This window comes from Ambystoma mexicanum, chromosome 5q, assembly GCF_040938575.1.
Source record: "Ambystoma mexicanum isolate Mex_15411 chromosome 5q, UKY_AmexF1_1, whole genome shotgun sequence".
NCBI lineage: Eukaryota > Metazoa > Chordata > Amphibia > Caudata > Ambystomatidae > Ambystoma > Ambystoma mexicanum.
Window position 1 is genome coordinate 1,302,562,888 of NC_090933.1, and position 25,260 is coordinate 1,302,588,147.

The following is a 25,260-nucleotide window of genomic DNA, read 5'->3' on the forward strand; positions in this document are numbered from 1 at the left end:
AAGGTGCCCACGTGGCGTGCCCAGCGGCCCACGGGGGGGCGCCCTGCCGCTGCAGTGGCCCCTCCCTCTCACTGCTGGAGGTGGCGGCTTGGGGCGGTGTGAACGCTCTGCATTCACGCCACGAGTAAGAGGACGTCAGTACAGACCTTGGATGCGGGTCCCTGATATTTTACTATCCATGTGGAGGCAGTGCAAGGAGTCGCATGTAGTCAATAGCATCAATTGCCAGCACACACGTCAATTATTACCTATGATCTACATGCCAGCATCTCATAATGTGCAATTAATGAGCTGTGCTGTTAGTGTCATGAGCTTGCGCACACTGAATGCATGCGCTCTTAATCACGAGTAACACGGTCCACGAGCATGTAACTCACGAGCTTTGGCATACGTGCACTAGGCAAGCACACAGCAGTAAAGCGCTTCGATATTGCAGCAGTCAGAAAGGAGTATTGGGGTGTCCAGCCAGTAGACAAATGCCAGCACCAGTCTTTCTTCAGTCCTGTGCAATCCACCAAAGGGAGTGGTCTGCGGCAAGATTATGGGTGGGTGGGGTGATCCGACTACTGACCACCCCGGGAGGGGTCCAGCTCTCCCTGGTGCCTACAGTCCAGCTCTGGACCACCAGTGGCGGAGAAGAATCGATGGAGGCGGCATTAAGTAAGACGGAGGCAGATCAGAGTTTCCCCAGGGAAACAAAAGACCTCGGGTCCCCACAGAGCACTCCAAGCAAGAGCACTTGCCAGGTAAGTGATCAATCTGATCTCATGCTTTATTGGGGGCGCGGGCTCTTGGAATTCCAATGGCTTCCTAGCCACTGGCACAAAGGCTGGTCTCGGGTGGGGGGTGCCTTTCTCTTGTATTGCCTACTGTCCAAACCAGGGGCCCAACGAGACCAACACCTCCGGGGAAAGGAAGGAGGTTTAGGCTTTAAATGCTGGGAGGAGGTTCCTGTTCGCCTGCAGGGAAGATGTCCTGCAACCAGTGTCAAACTAATAGCAAGTCGTGCAATATGTAAAAGTGGCCCAGTGACATATTGCCCAAACACACGATGGGATTTCAAGACCGAATGCACATTTGTATTGGTACCTGCCAGCATGGTGTGCTTGGCTTTGGTGCTGTTAGTTCATGGTGCAGGACCCGCTGCATTGTACGCCAGCATGCTGTGCTTGGCTTTGGTAGCTGTTAGTTCATGGTGCAGGACCCGCTGCATTGTACGCCAGCATGGTGTGCTTGGCTTTGGTAGCTGTTGGTTCATGGTGCATTCTCCACTGCATTGTACGCCAGCATGGTGTGCTTGGCTTTGGTAGCTGTTGGTTCATGGTGCATTCTCCACTGCATTGTACGCCAGCATGGTGTGCTTGGCTTTGGTGCTGTTAGTTCATGGTGCATGACCCGCTGCATTGTACGCCAGCATGCTGTGCTTGACTTTGGTAGCTGTTAGTTCATGGTGCATTCTGCACTGCATTGTACGCCAGCATGGTGCGCTTGGCTTTGGTAGCTGTTGGTTCATGGTGCATTCTCCACTGCATTGTACGCCAGCATGCTGTGCTTGGCTTTGCTAGGTGTTAGTTCATACTGCATTACCCGTTGCATTGTACGCCAGCATGGTGTGCTTGGCTTTGGTAGCTGTTAGTTCATGGTGTATTCTCCACTGCATTGTACGCCAGCATGGTGTGCTTGGCTTTGCTAGCTTTTATTTCATACTGCATTACCTGCTGCATTGTACGCCAGCATGGTGTGCTTGGCTTTGGTAGCCATTCATGGTGCATTCTCCACTGCATTTTACGCCAGCATGGTGTGCTTGGCTTTGCTAGCTTTTATTTCATACTGCATTACCTGCTGCATTGTACGCCCGCATGGTGTGCTTGGCTTTGGTGCGGTTAGTTCATAGTGCATTACCCGCTGCATTGTACGCCAGCATGCTGTGCTTGGCTTTGGTAGCTGTTCGTTCAAGGTGCATTCTGCACTGCATTGTACACCAGCATGCTGTGCTTGGCTTTGGTAGCTGTTCGTTCATGGTGCATGACCCGCTGCATTGTACGCCAGCATGATGTGCTTGGCTTTGGTAGCTGTTAGTTCATGGTGCATTCTGCACTGCATTGTACACCAGCATGCTGTGCTTGGCTTTGGTAGCTGTTCGTTCATGGTGCATTCTCCACTGCATTGTACGCCAGCATGGTGTGCTTGGCTTTGGTAGTTGTTAGTTCATACTACATTACCCGCTGCATTGTACGCCAGCATGGTGTGCTTGGCTTTGGTAGCTGTTAGTTCATACTGCATTACCCGCTGCATTGTACGCCAGCATGGTGTGCTTGGCTTTGGTAGCTGTTCGTTCATGGTGCATTCTCCGCTACATTGTACGCCATCATGGTGCGCTTGGCTTTGGTAGCAGTCAGTTCATGGTGCATGACCCGCTGCATTGTACGCCAGCATGGTGTGCTTGGCTTTGGTAGCTGTTAGTTCATACTGCATTGCCCGCTGCATTGTACGCCAGCATGGTGTGCTTGGCTTTGGTAGCTGTTTGTTCATGGTGCATTCTCCGCTACATTGTACGCCAGCATGGTGCGCTTGGCTTTGGTAGCTGTTAGTTCATGGTGCATTACCCGCTGCATTGTACGCCAGCATGGTGTGCTTGGCTTTGGTAGCTGTTCGTTCATGGTGCATTTTCCGGTACATTGTACGCCATCATGGTGCGCTTGGCTTTGGTAGCAGTTAGTTCATGGTGCATGACCCGCTGCATTGTACGCCAGCATGGTGTGCTTGGCTTTGGTAGCTGTTAGTTCATACTGCATTGCCTGCTGCATTGTACGCCAGCATGGTGTGCTTGACTTTGCTAGCTGTTAGTTCATACTGCATTAGTCGCTGCATTGTACGCCAGCATGGTGTGCTTGGCTTTGCTAGCTGTTAGTTCATACTGCATTACCTGCTGCATTGTACGCCAGCATGGTGTGCTTGGCTTTGCTAGGTGTTAGTTCATACTGCATTAGCCGCTGCATTGTACGCCAGCATGGTGCGCTTGGCTTTGGTAGCTGTTTGTTCATGGTGCATTCTCCGCTACATTGTACGCCAGCATGGTGCGCTTGGCTTTGGTAGCTGTTAGTTCATGGTGCATGACCCGCTGCATTGTACGCCAGCATGGTGTGCTTGGCTTTGGTAGCTGTTAGTTCATACTGCATTGCCTGCTGCATTGTACGCCAGCATGGTGTGCTTGACTTTGCTAGCTGTTAGTTCATACTGCATTAGTCGCTGCATTGTACGCCAGCATGGTGTGCTTGGCTTTGCTAGCTGTTAGTTCATACTGCATTACCTGCTGCATTGTACGCCAGCATGGTGTGCTTGGCTTTGCTAGGTGTTAGTTCATACTGCATTAGCCGCTGCATTGTACGCCAGCATGGTGCGCTTGGCTTTGGTAGCTGTTTGTTCATGGTGCATTCTCCGCTACATTGTACGCCAGCATGGTGCGCTTGGCTTTGGTAGCTGTTAGTTCATGGTGCATGACCCGCTGCATTGTACGCCAGCATGGTGTGCTTGGCTTTGATAGCTGTTAGGTCATACTGCATTACCCGCTGCATTGTACTCCAGCACGGTGCGCTTGGCTTTGGTAGCTGTTAGTTCATAGTGCATTACCCGCTGCATTGTATGCCAGCATGGTGTGCTTGGCTTTGGTGCTGTTAGTTCATAGTGCATTACCCGCTGCATTGTACGCCAGCATGGTGTGCTTGGCTTTGGTGCTGTTAGTTCATAGTGCATTACCCGCTGCATTGTACGCCAGCATGGTGTGCTTGGCTTTGGTGCTGTTAGTTCATAGTGCATTACCCGCTGCATTGTACGCCAGCATGGTGTGCTTGGCTTTGGTAGCTGTTAGTTCATGGTGCAGGACCCGCTGCATTGTACGCCAGCATGGTGTGCTTGGCTTTGGTAGCTGTTGGTTCATGGTGCATTCTCCACAGCATTGTACGCCAGCATGGTGTGCTTGGCTTTGGTAGCTGTTGGTTCATGGTGCATTCTCCACTGCATTGTACGCCAGCATGGTGTGCTTGGCTTTGGTGCTGTTAGTTCATGGTGCATGACCCGCTGCATTGTACGCCAGCATGCTGTGCTTGACTTTGGTAGCTGTTAGTTCATGGTGCATTCTGCACTGCATTTTACGCCAGCATGGTGCGCTTGGCTTTGGTAGCTGTTGGTTCATGGTGCATTCTCCACTGCATTGTACGCCAGCATGCTGTGCTTGGCTTTGCTAGGTGTTAGTTCATACTGCATTACCCGTTGCATTGTACGCCAGCATGGTGTGCTTGGCTTTGGTAGCTGTTAGTTCATGGTGTATTCTCCACTGCATTGTACGCCAGCATGGTGTGCTTGGCTTTGCTAGCTTTTATTTCATACTGCATTACCTGCTGCATTGTACGCCAGCATGGTGTGCTTGGCTTTGGTAGCCATTCATGGTGCATTCTCCACTGCATTGTACGCCAGCATGGTGTGCTTGGCTTTGCTAGCTTTTATTTCATACTGCATTACCTGCTGCATTGTACGCCCGCATGGTGTGCTTGGCTTTGGTGCGGTTAGTTCATAGTGCATTACCCGCTGCATTGTACGCCAGCATGCTGTGCTTGGCTTTGGTAGCTGTTCGTTCAAGGTGCATTCTGCACTGCATTGTACACCAGCATGCTGTGCTTGGCTTTGGTAGCTGTTCGTTCATGGTGCATGACCCGCTGCATTGTACGCCAGCATGATGTGCTTGGCTTTGGTAGCTGTTAGTTCATGGTGCATTCTGCACTGCATTGTACACCAGCATGCTGTGCTTGGCTTTGGTAGCTGTTCGTTCATGGTGCATTCTCCACTGCATTGTACGCCAGCATGGTGTGCTTGGCTTTGGTAGTTGTTAGTTCATACTACATTACCCGCTGCATTGTACACCAGCATGGTGTGCTTGGCTTTGCTAGCTGTTAGCTCATAGTGCATTACCCGCTGCATTGTACGCCAGCATGGTGTGCTTGGCTTTGCCAGCTGTTAGTTCATACTGCATTAGTCGCTGCATTGTACGCCAGCATGGTGTGCTTGGCTTTGGTAGCTGTTAGTTCATACTGCATTACCCGCTGCATTGTACGCCAGCATGGTGTGCTTGGCTTTGGTAGCTGTTAGTTCATACTGCATTACCCGCTGCATTGTACGCCAGCATGGTGTGCTTGGCTTTGGTAGCTGTTCGTTCATGGTGCATTCTCCGCTACATTGTACGCCATCATGGTGCGCTTGGCTTTGGTAGCAGTCAGTTCATGGTGCATGACCCGCTGCATTGTACGCCAGCATGGTGTGCTTGGCTTTGGTAGCTGTTAGTTCATACTGCATTGCCCGCTGCATTGTACGCCAGCATGGTGTGCTTGGCTTTGGTAGCTGTTTGTTCATGGTGCATTCTCCGCTACATTGTACGCCAGCATGGTGCGCTTGGCTTTGGTAGCTGTTAGTTCATGGTGCATTACCCGCTGCATTGTACGCCAGCATGGTGTGCTGGGCTTTGGTAGCTGTTGGTTCATGGTGCATTCTCCACAGCATTGTACGCCAGCATGGTGTGCTTGGCTTTGGTAGCTGTTGGTTCATGGTGCATTCTCCACTGCATTGTACGCCAGCATGGTGTGCTTGGCTTTGGTGCTGTTAGTTCATGGTGCATGACCCGCTGCATTGTACGCCAGCATGCTGTGCTTGACTTTGGTAGCTGTTAGTTCATGGTGCATTCTGCACTGCATTTTACGCCAGCATGGTGCGCTTGGCTTTGGTAGCTGTTGGTTCATGGTGCATTCTCCACTGCATTGTACGCCAGCATGCTGTGCTTGGCTTTGCTAGGTGTTAGTTCATACTGCATTACCCGTTGCATTGTACGCCAGCATGGTGTGCTTGGCTTTGGTAGCTGTTAGTTCATGGTGTATTCTCCACTGCATTGTACGCCAGCATGGTGTGCTTGGCTTTGCTAGCTTTTATTTCATACTGCATTACCTGCTGCATTGTACGCCAGCATGGTGTGCTTGGCTTTGGTAGCCATTCATGGTGCATTCTCCACTGCATTGTACGCCAGCATGGTGTGCTTGGCTTTGCTAGCTTTTATTTCATACTGCATTACCTGCTGCATTGTACGCCCGCATGGTGTGCTTGGCTTTGGTGCGGTTAGTTCATAGTGCATTACCCGCTGCATTGTACGCCAGCATGCTGTGCTTGGCTTTGGTAGCTGTTCGTTCAAGGTGCATTCTGCACTGCATTGTACACCAGCATGCTGTGCTTGGCTTTGGTAGCTGTTCGTTCATGGTGCATGACCCGCTGCATTGTACGCCAGCATGATGTGCTTGGCTTTGGTAGCTGTTAGTTCATGGTGCATTCTGCACTGCATTGTACACCAGCATGCTGTGCTTGGCTTTGGTAGCTGTTCGTTCATGGTGCATTCTCCACTGCATTGTACGCCAGCATGGTGTGCTTGGCTTTGCTAGCTGTTAGCTCATAGTGCATTACCCGCTGCATTGTACGCCAGCATGGTGTGCTTGGCTTTGCCAGCTGTTAGTTCATACTGCATTAGTCGCTGCATTGTACGCCAGCATGGTGTGCTTGGCTTTGGTAGCTGTTAGTTCATACTGCATTACCCGCTGCATTGTACGCCAGCATGGTGTGCTTGGCTTTGGTAGCTGTTAGTTCATACTGCATTACCCGCTGCATTGTACGCCAGCATGGTGTGCTTGGCTTTGGTAGCTGTTCGTTCATGGTGCATTCTCCGCTACATTGTACGCCATCATGGTGCGCTTGGCTTTGGTAGCAGTCAGTTCATGGTGCATGACCCGCTGCATTGTACGCCAGCATGGTGTGCTTGGCTTTGGTAGCTGTTAGTTCATACTGCATTGCCCGCTGCATTGTACGCCAGCATGGTGTGCTTGGCTTTGGTAGCTGTTTGTTCATGGTGCATTCTCCGCTACATTGTACGCCAGCATGGTGCGCTTGGCTTTGGTAGCTGTTAGTTCATGGTGCATTACCCGCTGCATTGTACGCCAGCATGGTGTGCTTGGCTTTGGTAGCTGTTCGTTCATGGTGCATTTTCCGCTACATTGTACGCCATCATGGTGCGCTTGGCTTTGGTAGCAGTTAGTTCATGGTGCATGACCCGCTGCATTGTACGCCAGCATGGTGTGCTTGGCTTTGGTAGCTGTTAGTTCATACTGCATTGCCTGCTGCATTGTACGCCAGCATGGTGTGCTTGGCTTTGCTAGCTGTTAGTTCATACTGCATTAGTCGCTGCATTGTACGCCAGCATGGTGTGCTTGGCTTTGCTAGCTGTTAGTTCATACTGCATTACCTGCTGCATTGTACGCCAGCATGGTGTGCTTGGCTTTGCTAGGTGTTAGTTCATACTGCATTAGCCGCTGCATTGTACGCCAGCATGGTGCGCTTGGCTTTGGTAGCTGTTTGTTCATGGTGCATTCTCCGCTACATTGTACGCCAGCATGGTGCGCTTGGCTTTGGTAGCTGTTAGTTCATGGTGCATGACCCGCTGCATTGTACGCCAGCATGGTGTGCTTGGCTTTGATAGCTGTTAGGTCATACTGCATTACCCGCTGCATTGTACTCCAGCACGGTGCGCTTGGCTTTGGTAGCTGTTAGTTCATAGTGCATTACCCGCTGCATTGTATGCCAGCATGGTGTGCTTGGCTTTGGTGCTGTTAGTTCATAGTGCATTACCCGCTGCATTGTACGCCAGCATGGTGTGCTTGGCTTTGGTGCTGTTAGTTCATTGTGCATTACCCGCTGCATTGTACGCCAGCATGGTGTGCTTGGCTTTGGTGCTGTTAGTTCATAGTGCATTTCCCGCTGCATTGTACGCCAGCATGGTGCGCTTGGTTTTGGTAGCTGTTAGTTCATAGTGCATTACCCGCTGCATTGTACGCCAGCATGGTGTGCTTGGCTTTGGTGCTGTTAGTTCATAGTGCATTACCCGCTGCATTGTACACCAGCATGGTGCGCTTGGCTTTGGTGCTGTTAGTTCATAGTGCATTACCCGCTGCATTGTACGCCAGCATGGTGCGCTTGGCTTTGGTGCTGTTAGTTCATACTGCATGACCCGCTGCATTGTACGCCAGCATGGTGTGCTTGGCTTTGGTAGCTGTTAGTTCATGGTGTATTCTCCACTGCATTGTACGCCAGCATGGTGTGCTTGGCTTTGCTAGCTTTTATTTCATACTGCATTACCTGCTGCATTGTACGCCAGCATGGTGTGCTTGGCTTTGGTAGCCATTCATGGTGCATTCTCCACTGCATTTTACGCCAGCATGGTGTGCTTGGCTTTGCTAGCTTTTATTTCATACTGCATTACCTGCTGCATTGTACGCCCGCATGGTGTGCTTGGCTTTGGTGCGGTTAGTTCATAGTGCATTCACCGCTGCATTGTACGCCAGCATGGTGTGCTTGGCTTTGGTGCTGTTAGTTCATAGTGCATTACCCGCTGCATTGTACGCCAGCATGGTGTGCTTGGCTTTGGTGCTGTTTGTTCATAGTGCATTACCCGCTGCATTGTACGCCAGCATGGTGTGCTTGGCTTTGGTGCTTTTAGTTCATAGTGCATTACCCGCTGCATTGTACGCCAGCATGCTGTGCTTGGCTTTGGTAGCTGTTCGTTCATGGTGCATGTCATGGTGCATTACCCGCTGCATTGTACGCCAGCATGGTGTGCTTGGCTTTATAAGTTGATAGTTCATAGTGCATTACCCGGTACATTGGACTCCTCCATGGTGGGCTCGGCTTTGTTGGGTGTTAGTTCATGGGGCATGACACACTGCATTGTACCATAATCCAATGTCTGCCCGAGTGGCACTACATTTGGGGTGCAGGGAAGTGGCCAGTCAGAAGATATGGCTCAACCAATAGGCTACAAATTGGGACCCTGAGCGCGAGCCCTGGAGTAGCACGACTTCTTAGTCTAACATTCCATAATAACAGGATAAGGTTAATGGTGATTATTGGGTGTTCATCTTGGCAAGGTATGGCAACAATGGCCGCCTTTAATTCCTTCCATTTCCCACCTCCTCCCAACAACACATCTCAAGAGACATCTCCAGCAATGAAACAAAACAGGTTTACCCACTAAAACTAACACTCCTAAAACAGTGCCCACACTAAATGCCACACTTGCATACCACTGACACGCCTCCACACTCACCTAAACACTACTTTGTCATGCAGAACATACAGCCATACGATGTACATTACTATCTTGCAGTGCACATTAACCACTACTTGAAGACACTCACAAAATATCTATAACTTAAGCACTGCACCATGCCTGATAATTTCCGTTGTCCACACATTAAGATGGCAACAACGCAACCTTGGCCCGTTTCCTCCGCTCTAACTCTAATCCCATCCCCCTCATTTTGCCACATGCAACACTTGACAGTACTGGGATGAAGGGAGTACTAAGAGCAGTGAAAATTACACCTTTTCACCCCTTGGCTACTCGGTTGAAGAAGATACCTGCCAGGAGATGTGAGGGTCAGCCATGTCCCTTTAATTGTGGTCAGGCAGAGCCAAGTGGACAACCACACCTGCAGCCGGTAAAGGAGCTGAAGGTGTATAAATAAAAGGAAATCAGCCATACAGGAGAGCGAACAAAAGGAGAAGCAGCAGGAGACCTTTACAAGGAGGTAGAGCAGGACACAGGCAATCATCCTGGAAGACTCACTGGACCAGAAGTGAGTGGGACTGCATGTTTTCCCTAGGTCTGGGAGCCTCGCTCGGTTAGTGCGAGCAGCAGAAGCTATGGAGGAAGCAGCCTTGGAGCCGGCGTGCAGAGAGAAGCACATGGCAAGCAAGCTGGGCTCGCACCGACTGGTTTCCTGACTTCAGGAGTCAAGATGAAGTCGCGGGAACCGCCGGGAAGAGAAAAGCAGGAGGGCGTTTAAGCACCGGGGCACTCCAGAAGGGCCGCAAGTGAATAGCGGTCTGTGTATTCAATACCGGACCAAATGGAAACTTTACCTTGAAGCAAATAAGTACATATTAAATAACAAACTTAATGAGATCTTACAAGTAAGCAACATCAGTGCACATTGACTACTGAACTGAAAATAAACAATACTAAATGTATATTGTACAAAGATTTAACTTAAACCCTGAAGTTAAGTACACCAAAAGCTGAAGGGAGCCACACAGTGAACTTTAATGAGTAATTGCAGTGCGGCAAGGCCAGAGCTTGGCAGGTGTGGTGTGACACATGGTGGCAGGGCTACATGGCTAATAAGGAGACGCCAACAGAGTGCAAGACTACACAAATCCAAGAGGTCGACTAAAGGAAGTAAGTGGAGGTGACTTGGTGCACAGGAGCAAGTGCCAAGTAACCTGTGGGTGGGTGTGCGCTGAGGAGCCCCAGGGCCCTGGTTGCGTGACCTGTGATGGGTGGACTGTGCAGTCGAACAACTGCGCCTAGACCAGTGAGCCCTGAAACGTGAAACAGAAGGACACACCAAGCAACAACCTAATGAAACCACTGCATATGAACTGGAGAAGCAAGCCATAATGAGGGTCAGGTTGACCTAGTGTTTCGTTGAGACTTTTAGGAAAGACTGCAAATATAAGTGGCAGAGTTGAAGTCTTGGGGAAGGAAATCCTGAGACTTAAAGGGACCACACTTGTCTTGCGAACAAAGTCTCAAGACCCCTTTTGTTTTGAACTATGTTACTTTGAACTGTGTCGCTTGAAACTTGGGGGTAGGGAACCCCAAGAAGTGATTTTGAAATACGACGCCTTGAACTGGAGAAAGGTAATCGTGAGCCTTTCTCATGGAACTTTCTTGAGCTTGGGGAAGGGGGAGCTGAAAGCAAGCTGTGAGTTGGAGGGAGCTCAGAACCTTGAGTTGAACCCTGTTTCTTTGAACTTTGCTATCCTTATGCATTTTGTTAGCTTTAGTTGTGAGGGCAAGGATAGGTTTTGGACACAGACAGACCGTTAAGTTGAACTCTTTTGACTCAGATTTTCCTTAGTTTTGTTCAGGTAGGGAAATCCCATCATAGTATAGGGCAAGTGAGGCTTTCAACCACCTAGACATTAAAGTACATAAGTATCTTTTGGTTGAACATCAAGTCTGTCTTACTTTGTGATGCCTTCACAGTATTGAGGTATCTGTGGGGTCCTCCCCCTGGCACATGCTCTCAGATTGGAATAATCTTTATACTCTGTAAAAACTTCATTTTTAAAAAGACGACTAATGATATATGCAAAGATGAAATTTGCACTAGAGGTGGATAGTATTTTTGGACCATTAATGAACCTTCTGGAAACGGGGACTTGTGATTCAATTAAGAAATCAGTGCAAGAACCATATTGGACATAGATGAAACGTTGTTAGCAAACATTGATGTATTTAGGGGGTTATATTTAAGAAGATAGATGTATGGGTTAGAGAAAACAATTACCTATATTCAACAAAATAAACATCACTCAGGGATATATCTTGTCCCATTTATAAGGAGCTCCAAAGAGGTTGGCTAGAACCTTCATGCGCTTCCGATTCAATCCACCCCTGATGGGGGAGTTTCTGGGGGCAATAAATGGCACCCCTAAACATATGCGATCATGCAGGGTTCGTAAGTAACCGGGAGCTGTTGAGAGTTTAACACACTGGTTTATGGAATGAACGGAATTACTCTCAGATTCAAAGAGATTGAGATCGTGCTTTAATAGTATTCATGTGACACACTTAGGTGGAAACTGCTATTTAAATTACAAATAAAATGCAAAAATAAAAATGCAAGACAGTTTGGGCACTAGTTGTTCATGAAGAGAGCTCTGGGCCCAAGTGAAAGCATTCTGAAGGACGTTGCGCAATATTTGGGTCTCATACATTTTATCTATTTAATACGTGATGGTATTCACTTTTATTCACCTATTAAATGCAAATTAAAATTTTGTTTTAATGCATGTATTGCTGGAAAATACTGTTTTTAAAGGCACATATGCTTCCTAATCAAATTGTTTTGTTGTATTTGAAGATAAGGGAACACATTTTAAATGTGTTGTGACTTTGCTGATTGCACTTTGTCTGTTTATAATTACTCCATTACAAAGCGGATAAACTCGAACATGATAACGAAGGCTCCAGCGATTCAAAGTGTAGAAGGCACACATCTGCAATGCCCAGAGAGTGGGCCAAAGTGGTTTTGCTTCTGGGCATTTTTAAAGATGACTAGGTAGGCATTGAAAATACAGGATCTTTCAAGGAGCTCCTTTAGTTGGGAGGGATCTTTCTAATCCTCAATAAAGCATCCAACCCAGGCCTGGCTCATACCCAGACACTTGCGGTATGAACCTTTTAGGTGACTAAGCCCAAAGGGTTTTTTGACTCCGTTTTTGCAAGGTGTCGGGGGCACAGTGCGTGCCTTGCCTCCACCTATGATAACAGACTACAGCCCATTTGTTAACAGCCATGTCATCCAAGGAGCAGGTACAGGCGGACGATCAGGGAGCAAGGCCATTGAAGGTGGCCGTTTAGAAGACAAACATGCTGGGATAACTGGAACAGAGCTTCACTCATGAACATATCTCCAGTTCTCCAGACTCCACTTCAGAGTAAGGGTCTCTATGCAGAGCCTGGGCGAGCACAGGCATCGTCGGCCATTATGTGCTCTGGTATCGGTTGAGATGGAGATGATACTAAAAAAGCCAGGGTTTGTGTTTCAGATGAGTAAAAAGATGATCACTCGAAGATCGCTGGACAATGATTACAGATCCAGCCTTGTGGCACGATGATAACCGGCATCACTCGAAGATCGCTGCACAATGATTACAGATCCAGCCTTGTGGCACGATGATAACCGGTATCACTCGAAGATCACTACACAATGATTACAGATCCAGCCTTGTGGCACGATGATAACCAGTATCACTCGAAGATCGCTGCACAAGGATTATAGATCCAGCCTTGTGGCACGATAACCGGTATCACTCGAAGATCGCTGCACAATGATTACAGATCCAGCCTTGTGGCACGATGATAACCGGTATCACTCGAAGATCGCTGCACAATGATTACAGATTCAGCCTTGTGGCACAATGAACTAACCAGTATGCACACCATGTGCCCACACATTATCACTAGTTACATGCAGTAGAAAGGGATGCAATTAAAAAGACTGAAGTATGGGTTACTGCAACCCACTTCACCAACAAATAGCCAAATGATCGATATATAACTGACACAATTGCAACAAGAACACATTGAATAGAAAAGTGAGCTGGGAAAAGCAGGATGCAGTCAAAAAAAGAAAAAGTAACTTTAAATTGCAAATAAAGGTCGAGATCTGAGGAGACTTGTGTGCCACTATGGAGGAAAATAGTTAAAGGGTCAAGATCCTAAATAATGTGAGAAAGTGCCCCTAAAATAATATGCGTAATCAGTAAAATAATGGGAACGTGCTCATTGGTTGTCCTGCAAAAGAGGAGAATGAAATTTAAGTACAGTGGCCGTTAGAAGGCTTGCTTTGATTTGATATTGAGAATGGTAATAAACCCATGAGGTGGTAAATATCAAGAATATAGTTCTACATTGTTCCAAAGGTCCCTCTTACTAACAGTGAGATCATTATTTTCAAGTTGCTTTATAAAGGATCGCTTGTTGGAGAAACGGGTACAGTGAGAAAGATCATAGAAACGAGAGGCCTTGTTTGAGAGAGCTGGATATCGCAAGAGCAAAAAGGGCTTTGCTGGAAACAAAAAACCGTGAAGTGTTGAGTGTGTTGCAGTGTGGAGGTCCTGCAGTCCGTTGTCCCTCTCTACCATCTTCTGGTACTGTGCATGCCCAGGACCATAAAAACACCTTCCGCTTTGCGGAGTGAATGCAGACTGTCGAGGAGTGTTGCAGTGTGGAGGTCCTGCAGTTTGTTGTCCCTCTCTACCCTCTTCTGGAGCTGTGCGAGTCTAGGACCATTAAAACACCTTGCGCTTCACAGAATGTCAAGGAGTATGTTGCAATGTTTGGGTGTGCTGGTGCGCAGTGGCTAGGAGGCTTTGAACAACAGCACTAGACAAGCGGCACTCGTAGGAAAATGGGAGTTTGAAGTGGCTGACTGGCAGGAAAAGAGTACGTGCATGACTGGAGTGCTTAATATATTAATTGACTTGATCCGCTTTCTACATACGCAAGCAAAATCTCCACGTTGCCCCCTTTTGTTTCCTCCCTCATATCTGCATTTTTATTGGAAATCACACAAGATTGTCATTCTCATTGGTGGGGACGGGGGACATATTGGCCGCTGGCCGGGGTACCCTCATTATCTCCAGTTAAAAGATAATGTTTCTATTTAAGTGTCAGAGTGTTACTACATTATACAAACACACTGTAGCAGTGTCGTACAAATATATAATCAATAACTGGCCGATTTCCTGACCCCAGCACCCTATGCACTCAAACTATTACCACCTCTGCAGTGGTGTGTTGGTGGACGACTTGTGAGCTTCAGTATGCAATGATGGCGGTGGGGGAGTGAAGGATCAGCAACAGCTGCAGACTCCGCGATCTGCAAAATCCTGAAGTCGAAAACAAGCTAACACAGCATCTGTGCAAACCCTTGAACAGGATGACAATGCAGCCCAAAATGTGGGAAGGAGTCAAATGAATGTAGTTGACGCAGGCCAACTAATGGCTCTGGGCATAGAGTACACACTTGCAGCCAGTAATATCAAGAGGAAAATCAGTGACGTTTTCCCTCTAAGAAAGTGCCTGGAGCATGGGAGACCTAGACCCCAAAGCGCTATTAGGGGTTGATAGCTCCCCCCACTGGTGGACTCAGAGTTGGAGGGACCGAGCAATCCGGGAGGCGGTTTCCCCTGGAGGGGAGACCAGCCTTGGCAGCAGAGTGTTGTGGGATATATCGACCCACTCTGCTGTGCTTTACCACATCAGGAAGCTGCATTTGCGCAAGAGACAGCAAAATGGCTGTGCTGGCTCCTGTGCGCACCAGTACCTCAAAACTGCCTTTTTGCAACAACTAAAAAGATGGCTGCATCATCCTGCCACATACACTTCAGGCAGGAGGAAGCAGGGGACACAGTGCAGGAGCGTGCCAGTGTGCTCTGAAACATATAAATGGAATTAAGTCAAGAGGCAGCATTGCTTTGCTGAAAACCCAATATTCCCCTTCAAAATGAAACATTTTTACCCTTTCAAAATGCTGATTTCGCTAATTCCATCTTTTCATTCTGAATACGCTGTAAGTAAAAAGGCCCTGTCATGCCCAGGATATTCTCCTGTGCTTTACCAAAACCAGGCATAATTCCCGAGTGACAGGCCCAGTCAAACCAACACTCAGAGATCAAGAAGCAACTTTCTTTTCACTGGCACAGGAACACGCTATTTCTTGCCAAAATGTATCCAGGCGCAGCAATTCAGAGAGACTTTTTATTCTCTGAGCCAGTTCAATTGTAAATGTATCTATACTTTAGATAAAACTCCTGCTTCAAGGAAATGATTACAGCTGAAGACAGTGTGGGCAATCTGAGGCAGCTGCAAAACCGAAATTAAAGGAAGAAATGCTGGCAGTTTTAACATTTGGAAAAATGGGCTTAAAAATTGGCCTGTTTAAAAATAAATTGTTGCATAAAAACCTGCTTACTTAGCAATGTAAAGGGTCTATGTTAGTGGTGATAATACACACATAGGCTATCTTCTTTCACAGGTTTGTTTAATTCAAGACCCAAAATAAGAAATTAAAGCGTTTAAAACATATGGACTGGATTTGCAAGCTCTCAGAAAAACTAGTAATTTCAGTTGCCAGCCATGAAACTTCCCCCAAGGGGAAGGGGACTATAATAACAACTCTCAGCAGATACGGACAACCCCCTGATAATTACGCGGTTGAACAGACTTGTCTCAGCTGGGTCACAAAAAATGGAAGTCCTGTCAAGTGTAAGGGGCAATACAACCTTCCATTAAGATGGGAAACCACCCCCCCCCCTTGCCTTGAAGGAAATGGCAGTTGCTTTCAGTTGGAGGAAGAAAAAAAAAACGGATCTAGTAACAAAGGGACTGCCTTTTGGTTACAAAGACTATCTTTTAAAAAAACTTTAAAAGACTTTATATCTCTGCAGCAAGAATTAGTAAAATGTAAAAAGTTTGCAATGTCAAATCTAATTTTATGGGCTTTATTTTAAAACTTGGTAGAATGTATTGACACCTTGTGGACATAAATGGTGATATATGTTGGATTGCAAGAAAAGCATCCACGTTGCAAATGTAAAATGTTGTGTAAACATCCCTAATGACAATCCCCACCTCTGTATAAAAATGTAGAATTTTGAGTGATATAAATCCCATTGAAAAGTGCAAAAAACTGGTAGAGGAGCGAAACCAGGCCTCACGGAATGGAGGTTTGGACTGAAATGTGATACACAGGTTACATATTTTGTCCATCTGATTTGTAAGAGGTTGCAATTGTGTAAATATATGTTTGTGGCAAAAGTAGATTTTAGTTCCAGTAACTATGGGAGGTTTCTAGACACTGTAAAACTCATCCCATAAACCTGACATTTTTCTGAAATCAAACCAGCAAAAAGCTAGGCGTAGACTATTATCCCTGCCCAATCCGGTTGATTGAGCCGGGTGTAGTAAAGCCTGCCCCAGTCATATACTGTGATGTCACTAGGCATTATAATTAAGTGCCCCTGATAACACACAGAAGACACTGATTCCCGATTTCCTACGCTGGCGTCCTGTTCCTGTCTTCATCTTGAATTTATCCATCTGGACTCCAGATCCGAACCACAAGGCCAAGCATTGCTGATCCTGCTTTAACTAGGCCTCAATTCTAAAATAATCCCAATAACCAAGGGAAACGCTGTGGTGTTTTGGGAAGCATCCTGAATTAACCTGGCCTGTTGCTCACTAAATGCATGCCTGCTGCAAACCTGCCATCCAGCTGATCTGAAGTATGCCGTGTCCAGAACTGCCCTGCTGTCTTGCCAGGCGCCTCGTCGTGTAGTGACCAGAACCCTTGATGGTCCAATATCCTAAACTAGAGTGGACTGTAAGTATCATCCCTACCCCATATAAATCCACAGTCTACTTATCTGGTCTTTGGTCCCTATCCCATCTCTATACCATCCTATTCTGACCCCAAGATCCTGTTAAAATTGTCAGACTTATTTGTGCAACTCTGCTTTGATTCCTAGTGTTAGCGCCGATTTTCTATACATTTTTGTTTTGCTAGAACATAAGCCATTAGCGATTTTGATTAAATAAATATTCCATAAAGGAAACGGGGTACACCACGTGAAGGGTTACAACGGCCACATAACTGTGGAGATTCACTGGTGACATTCTCTTTTCCTTAGTCATTAAATCCAGTTTAAGTCAAGTTCGCAATTCTTTTTAAAGCTGCTTTTCTGTTTTTCACTACCCGCTTTTTCCAAAAACGTATCCTATCTCCCCCAGTTTAATAGCTAGAGACTTAATTTCACTTCCAGGTTGTACCTAAAATCTATAGCTACACCACAACTAAAAAACCACACTCCAAATCCGAATTTCACCCGTTTTTATCAAAAACGGGTCTGGTTCATTTCAGGCAGGTATCAAAGTATTTGCAAGTTTCCCACGTGTCATTTTTATCATAAACTGTTTTAACTTGTCCATTTTCGAATTGTATGCTTTTGCTCAATTCATAGTTTGTGATTGCTAGCATCATTCCAGTGTTGCTCCAGTGAAAAATTGTATTTGTTTCAAGATTTTTACACACATTCATTGTTCGTTTCAACCATTTCCGAGTGTCATTTTTAACATGGCAAGGGTTTCCAATCCGTTTCTCACTCTCATTTGAAGAGGGAAAGTTAGATTTGAATTCCGCTTGCAGATTCATATTCCTAACTGCCTGCTTCTTCATTATATCCATTCAGAAGCGATTATTTGTGGGTTGAGGGAATTTTGCAGGGGGAAATCCTAACTTGAGTACTATCTTTCCGAAAATCAAAAAGTGTTTCTATTCCATGGTGTTTTCTATCTGTGTTGCTAAAGGGTTGAATTAAGTGCATTGCCTCCATTCCTATTGTTATTGTCACCACATTGGTGATTGCTGCCCCATATTATAAAGTGTAGGATTTCTTTCAATTTTTAAATAAATATTACCTTTACTAACCAGCCTGGTTCCTGGTCCATCGTGACACGGAGGTATTTGAAAAGGGGGTGTGATATGAGTGGTGTATCTCTCAAATATTGAATCTATATATAAAGAAATAAGCATTTCAGTTGTGCGCTGCATACTAGGCTGGGACCAGGGTGTGTCGCCCGATTGAAATCCTTATAGTACACTAATTAGATCTCCACTGGGGAGTTCCAGCTCACATCAGCCCACATCACCTGCACCATACCCAAGGCAGGAGGATCAGGAATTGGGGTCCAGGAGGAAAGCAGGGGATCAACTCAAGTGAGCCAGCACTGAGTGATACAAGCCTGTCTGCCTTGAACTTCATATTAAATTCACTGGTAAACGTATTCAAACTTTTGAAGTCAGAAGTACAGGTTCACTCAGGAATTGGGCGCATGCGAATCCTCAATGGCAGGTCTTGGGAATGTCAAAGAACAAGTTACTTTCTTACCTGGTAACGTTCTTTCGATGGGATGGTCCGACGACGTATTCCATATCTATGACAGGTAATCACCGCAGCACAGCTGCGGTGATTACCTGTCATAGATATGGAATACGTCTGAGGACCCAATCCCCTCGAATAACACGATACTGCCCTCCCTAAAGATCCTGGAGGGTGGAGCCATGAGGTAATCCCAAGAGGTACTCTCCACTCAGGAGACAATTTCTCAAGCAAAGGCCCATAGGGAAAAGATCTGGGGAGGAGTCTCACAGTTAACCAATAGAATCAACACCAGCTCCCAGGCAGAAGAGGAAGAATGTTTGCCTGTGGAAGACAGACTTGGCACAATTTTCGATGATACCCCTCTTCCAAAATCCATACGAGAGGCGTTTAGAAGGCTGGCACAAACTATAGAAGGGGAATGTTTGGATCCCTGAATTGAAACAGTAATCCTGCTGCCCAAACCCACCTCTGAAGAGGCTCCAACTGATGAAGATCCAGTAGAGGTGGAGTGCCAAAATCAATGCAGGATGGGGAAATGCAAGAGAAAGAGGAACAAAAAGGGGAAGCAGGATTTTGTGTCCCCAGCGGTGAGAAAAACAAAGACCCAAAAATCAGGTAAATCTAAGGAAGCTTGAGTCCCCCGAACAGTTCCCTGGTGCCCGTTCAGTGGACTCAAAAGGGGCAGAGAAACACAGAGAACACCCCAGATCCATGGGTCTACAAGTCCAAGAGAAGAATATTCCAGAAATGCAAAATTTGGCCTTAGCTTCACAGGGTGAGATCTTGGAAAAGGAGGCCAGCCAGGAAGAGAGGTTAGACCCCTGGGGAACACTACATGTAGAGATAGAGGAAGGACCCAAGTTGAACCTGGGAGGGTCGATCAGAGAGGAAAGAAGTCAGCCACGCCAGGCCCTGACCGGTGATCCCCAGGCTATCACCAAGACGGTTGAGCAGGATGGTATGGTTGACTGTGTCAAAGGCAGAAACGAGATCAAGTAAGATGAGGCCACTGGGGGTGTTGGAATCAAGGTTGGATAGCAGGTCTTCACGGATGTTCAGGAGAGCGGTTTCCATGCTGCTGGCAGCGCTGAAGCCAGACTGATGATCATGGAGACAACCAACACATTCAGTGCGAAGATTGAGCTGGGAGATGGCCAGCCTTTCCAAGAGTTTTCCCAGGAAAGAAGTGATGGAGATTGGGCGATAGTTAGCTGGCAAGACGGGTCGGCAGAGGGTTTCTTAAGGAGAGGATGCACATGGCAGTGCTTCATGGTTGAAGGGAAGACTCCAGTGGCGAAGGAGTGGTTGCAGAAGTTAGCCAGGGCAGGAGCCAGGGAGTCAATGTGGTCCTTGATGGCTTTGGAGGAACAGGGATGAAACTGTTTTTATGAGACTTTCATAGATCGGACTTGTCTAGAAACCTCATCTGGGGAGAACAGAGGAAAGGCAGAGAAGGCGGGGCGAGGTGGCCGAAGAAGGGTCAGAGGAAGAGCAGGGAGTAGAGGGAGGAAGGGGAGAGGAGGAGAGAGAAGACAGGATGCACTGAGTTTTAGAGATTAAATGAGAAGCCAGTGCCGTGCAAACATCCCTAAATCAATGGCTTTATCTAAACCCGAAGCACATCCTATGCCATTTCTGCCCTACACCACTCTGCCTGTGTTCTGGTCTTTCCTGAACCCCATTTCACACCCACTTTTGTGGTCCTCCCGAATGCCCTCATTATCGGGAAGACCACACTGCACTATGAACCCCATTATGAGCTTCAACATAAACAAATAGCTTAATTTTCCAAACAATGGAGACCTTCCCAGAATAGCGCTCCGGTGTATGTGCTCCAGGTAGGTCACCACAAACCAGTTTGCGTGCGGCGACCTACAAAGACTTCCACCAGCGGGTAGAAATTGGTAAATATTGAATCCCTCTGAGCTGGGGGCTTTTTTCTGAAGTTGCGTAGGTTTGCGATGCACTCGTGAGCACGTTGCACAACACAGGGGTCTTGGGTGTTGATTTATCATTTATGTTCTGTAATGGGGCTATGCAAACCGTGAACAGTGCATGCAACACATCAGGGACATATGTATTTTGCTCATCGTTTAAAAGTGCACATTGCATGCTCAGAACAGCCCAATTTAGCACTTGTGTGCTATTGGATCACCTGCATGCAATTTGAAACCTTCGAGGCATGGGTCAAAGCCTGTCTTTTCCTGTTATTAAATAAAACAAGGGTTCGACCCTCAGGTTTTTCAATTCATGATGAAACATTAAGAGGCCAGGATTCCCTGATCAGTTTGCAACGCGCTGCAAGTGCTTATAAACTGTATAAATATGACGTTGGCACATTCCCAATAAATCCTCCCTATGCCGGCCTGCAATGCACCTGGGAGAGGGGGGCCATTTGACTTACCTTAAGTACGGTAGCTGAGGTCTCAGGAGGTCGAGTCGCAGTCAGAGTCTCACTCTGTCTCCCTCGATATTAACACACGCTGTCAGTCAGTCACACTCAGCAGAAGCAAGCGTTGCTGCCTGGCTTCTCCTTCGTTCTGGAAGCTGAGGCTGGGCAGCAGTGCACTGCGCAGGGGCACGTGCAGTTCCCCGGCCTGGACACGTTCCAAATGCACAGGTGCTGGGAACGCATGAGCAAGGAGCAGAAGTTCTCGTTTTAGCCCGCTGCTGCAGACAGTCTGAAGTTAACTTGTACTTTTGCACGCATGACCAGGGATGTCATTTCACCAAAATGCCTTGGGTAGCGGAAGTGACATCACAACCCTTGACCTCTGATGACCTCACCCCAAAGTGATCTTGCGGGAAGTGATGGAACTCAACCTTTCACCCCTTGACACAACAGGAAGTGGCATCACATAGCATTGTTCCCAAGTACACTACGAAAAATATGTTTACAATATCACTATAATGTGATATACATTTCATACAAGAATGGATCGCCATATACATCGTTAGGATCAGTGTGTATAGACCCATATAAGCAAATTACAGTGAATGCAAGCAGACGTCCATGGCCAAAGGATAACGATGTGTTATTTTATAGCACTCACGCTTAAGCGCTTTATATAGAAAAAATATACACCCAATATCACCCAACCTGTGTTTGTACTCATTTATTGACCTCAGAAGGATGAAAGGCTGAGTTGAGGTGTTTAAGAACAGACTAAATCAGTGACTCACCCCGCCAAGTGTGCCTGAAATTAACCATTGCAGGCTGCAGATGTATTTTACATGCTGAAGTGAAACAAATTTTGGGGGGATAAAAGACATATCCCCCCCACTTAAAATTGTGGGGGGGGAATTTTTTCCCCCACTTCCCCCTCCTCCCCCATGTCCTACGCCCATGCCAGGGACCCTCTTAGCCAAATTGTCTAGTTTACACAAGGACATCATTCTGAGGGTGAGGCTGGACGCTAGAGGACATTTGGATGAGGCAGTTAGGGTCGAGAGTGTATGGTGGCTCCACCCTTCTTTAGCCTATACTTGATGGACCTGGGGGTGGCATTCAATTTGTGAGCATTGGCTAGCCCAAAGGTCGGTCCTCTGCTAGCTAGGTGGCTAGCCACACTGATGACATCGTCCTCTTGCATTGCACTGCTGTTGGCCTGCAGCGCGCCTTTTGAATTCACTGGGGAATTATGCAAAGGCAAATAACCTGTTAATTAACCCAGAGTCGTCCAAGATAATGGTTTTCAAGAGGCCTGGATGGCGGGTTGCAAACTTCAAGTGGGCACTGGGAGAACACACAATCCCGGTCGTCAGAGGTGGTATAGCTGGGCTTCGTTCTGTATGCCTCCCTTTCGTTTACCCAGATTCAATTGGACTTTAGTGGGAAGATCGCACAACTAACAGCACAAATGCGTAAAGTCTTGGTTACATTCTGTATGTTTTCCCTATTGCCCCTCATCAAGTTCTCCATTGGCAAAGTCATCCCATTGATTCTCTATGGGATGGAGGTTAAGCCTCTGTCGTGGAAATTAAACTCGTCAAGACTAGAGGGACAAATATGGAAAAGGGTGCTGGGTCCTCTCAAAGCTTGTCAATGGCAAGTTTAAGACATGAGTTAGGCCGGCAATCCCTACAGTCATATGCAGAGTGGAGGCTGATCTCCTTTTAAGATGGATTTTGACTCCTAAAGCCAACTCACTCTGAGGATATTGGTGGGCACTTGGAACAGCGCCCATCAGCGTTCCTCTTATAACTAAAGTATGTCATAGGTGGTCTACTAACAGCTTGTGAAAGTGATATTGAGACTCTTCTGCCCAATCCAATGAAGGAAGCACTGAAGCGCACAGATTGGATCGGTACACTCGATAGCACGCGTTGGTTGATCCTGGCTATATCTCTTTCACCCTATGACAAAATGTTGGATCTTTGCATAGGTACTTGAGGTAGTCCTTCAGTTGGAAGGTGAGGCGGGCCTTCTTAAGAGTACGAGTGAATCTTCTCCAAACAGGTGAAGTATTGTTCCATCGAGATAAGGACCAAGAACTACAACGTTTTTGTCTACACTGCGAGGTCCCTAGCCTCCACTCAGACACATTTTGACTGAATATAGAGGTACCTGGAACTCGAGGGTGAAATTCCTACGGCAATTTGTGGAAAGGGAAGAATGGTTCTCATCTGAAATGTTTAGGGAGAGGCTAATAGCTGGCCATGTGACCTTGCTAACAATCACTGTTGTCCAATTCTTACAGGCTTGCGGACTCCTAAAGAGTTAAAGCTCAGAGGGTCCAATCCTTTGAGCTCCCATCCCTCCTCAGGTGCCATTGATTGCATTGCTGCCTCCTCCTCCTTGATGTTCGCAGAAAAGGCTAAAATCATTAACTGAATGCTTGAATGTTATTTTAATTATTTCTTGCATTATGAATCGATCAATTATTAGAACAATGTATTGATTCGTTTTATTATTCTTTTTCCTACTTTGTCCTCAAATTTGCAAATTGTAGATGACTCATTTTTATTCCTTGTTGTATATGTGAAAAGTTGATGATCGGCTAAGACACAATAAAATGTGTTTTTTTTTTTTTTAAAGCGTAAAGTCTTGAAGAAGGGAACCACGCAGGAAAGAAGACTTGTACAGAAGAAAGAACTTGCAAGAAAATTAGATTAAACATTATCAAAACATACAATCCGGTTAAGTTTTTATTAAAAAATGAAAAGTAAGTTCATGATTGTACATAAAGTGACCAAAAGATCAGGCACTATTTATGGAGTCTTTCATGGGTGGCCCATGCACTCTGGTGGGCACTTGTATCCAGGGTTATCCCTCCTCGTGAGCACTGGGCCCGCTGCAGACCAGGGCAGACCAGGGCATAGTTAAATAGTTACCACTATGTTAGAGGCAACAAGGCTCAGGTGAAGAGTCGAATAGTGGCATCGGCACCTGAGGAGAACAACCAAGGCTGAGTGGGATGGAAAGTGACGTCGAGCACCCCCAGGTCACGTGTGATTTCATGCCCCTTCAGCACCTTCACAGGAACAATGAGTGGGTTCTGAAGCAAGTCACTGGAAGAAAGAAAACAGGAAGTTAAGAGTGCGCCAAATAGGTTAACTATATTCATTCTGTTAATAATCTTAACCTGGACAGACAGTCTATGGCCTGTAGTTTTGTGTCTGACTAGCTCCTTCCTAAAAATAGGGCCTCCATGAGATACAGGCTTCCCCAGAGCCATACAGGCAAGTAGAGGTTTGTACATTATTGCTAGATGTCATGCTTGAGTCCTCGATTAGTTGCCCCTCAATTGTTAGATACCTGCTGCCTGGACCTGGGTTACTAGGACAGTGTGCCTGCAAGGGAGATGTGGTTGAACAGTGCATGCCGATCAGTAGAACCTCATGAATAAATAGTACAGGACGACTCGTGCCTGGATTCCTTTAGTGTGCCTTTAGTGTGCCTGAGAATTGTTAAGAGGAATCCCCCCCCCCCTCAGCCCTAGCATTGAGAGCTGGTATTTCCCTTACCTAATCTAGTCAAATAGGTTGCCCCTTAGCTGCCTTGTCCGACTAACTGGCAGCTTTAGTAACTACCTCGAATTGCCCACTTCTAATTGTTTTCAATATACCAATACTTGGAGTTAATCTAAACCTACCTGCATTCATCCACTCTCCAAGTAAACTTGCTTGGTTTTTAGGTGTTGCTACCAGAGATGTATCCAGGAAGCTTAGGAGTCCCAGTTCTCTTTGAAGGGATAGCACAGAGTTGGACTGGAGATTAGTATGGTCATTTTTGGAATGGTTTACATGTCCCTTCATGCTAGGTTGTGTAAAGGCCTTAAGTCGTGCTGCCCGGGAAGAGGCGGGTGGCAAGCTGACTGCTGTGAATTTCTGGTTTACGATGTGAAGATTTTCTGCGAGTCAGACGAACCCTAAGCATACTGGAGTCCATGTTTTTAGACAATAGCATGCCAGAGCCTAGATTGGTAGGGTGGCACTGGAATACAATTCTACCTTCCGCTACACTGTATAAATATGGTCTGTCCTTGAGAGAACATGATGCGAGAACAAGCCGCATCTACCAACACTAAGTTACCATTGGTCAGCTCGATCGCCCAGCTAGCAATCTCAAATACCATACACACTTCAGACCACACAGACAAGGTCAAGTACAGAGTATCCAGACCTCCTTCAAGCTCTGTGAATAACCCCAGGGGTACAGAG

At 46.8% G+C, this 25,260-nt stretch overlaps 1 protein-coding gene and 1 long non-coding RNA gene across 2 annotated transcripts in view; one reads left to right on the top strand and one right to left on the bottom strand.

Moving 5' to 3' along the window:
* The first annotated feature begins 613 nt into the window (after positions 1-613).
* Positions 614-23,732, top strand: LOC138498056 (uncharacterized). The gene is made up of 2 exons (XR_011278691.1): positions 614-746; positions 23,636-23,732. It is a non-coding gene; the product is annotated as an uncharacterized lncRNA (long non-coding RNA).
* The window catches only part of BOP1 (BOP1 ribosomal biogenesis factor), a 696,945-nt gene continuing 695,417 nt past the window's right edge, over positions 23,733-25,260 (bottom strand). The window contains exon 16 of the mRNA XM_069621900.1: positions 23,733-24,108. Within this exon, the coding sequence (XP_069478001.1) occupies positions 23,955-24,108 (154 nt within the window). The 3' untranslated portion in view covers positions 23,733-23,954. The remainder of the gene's footprint in view (positions 24,109-25,260) is intronic.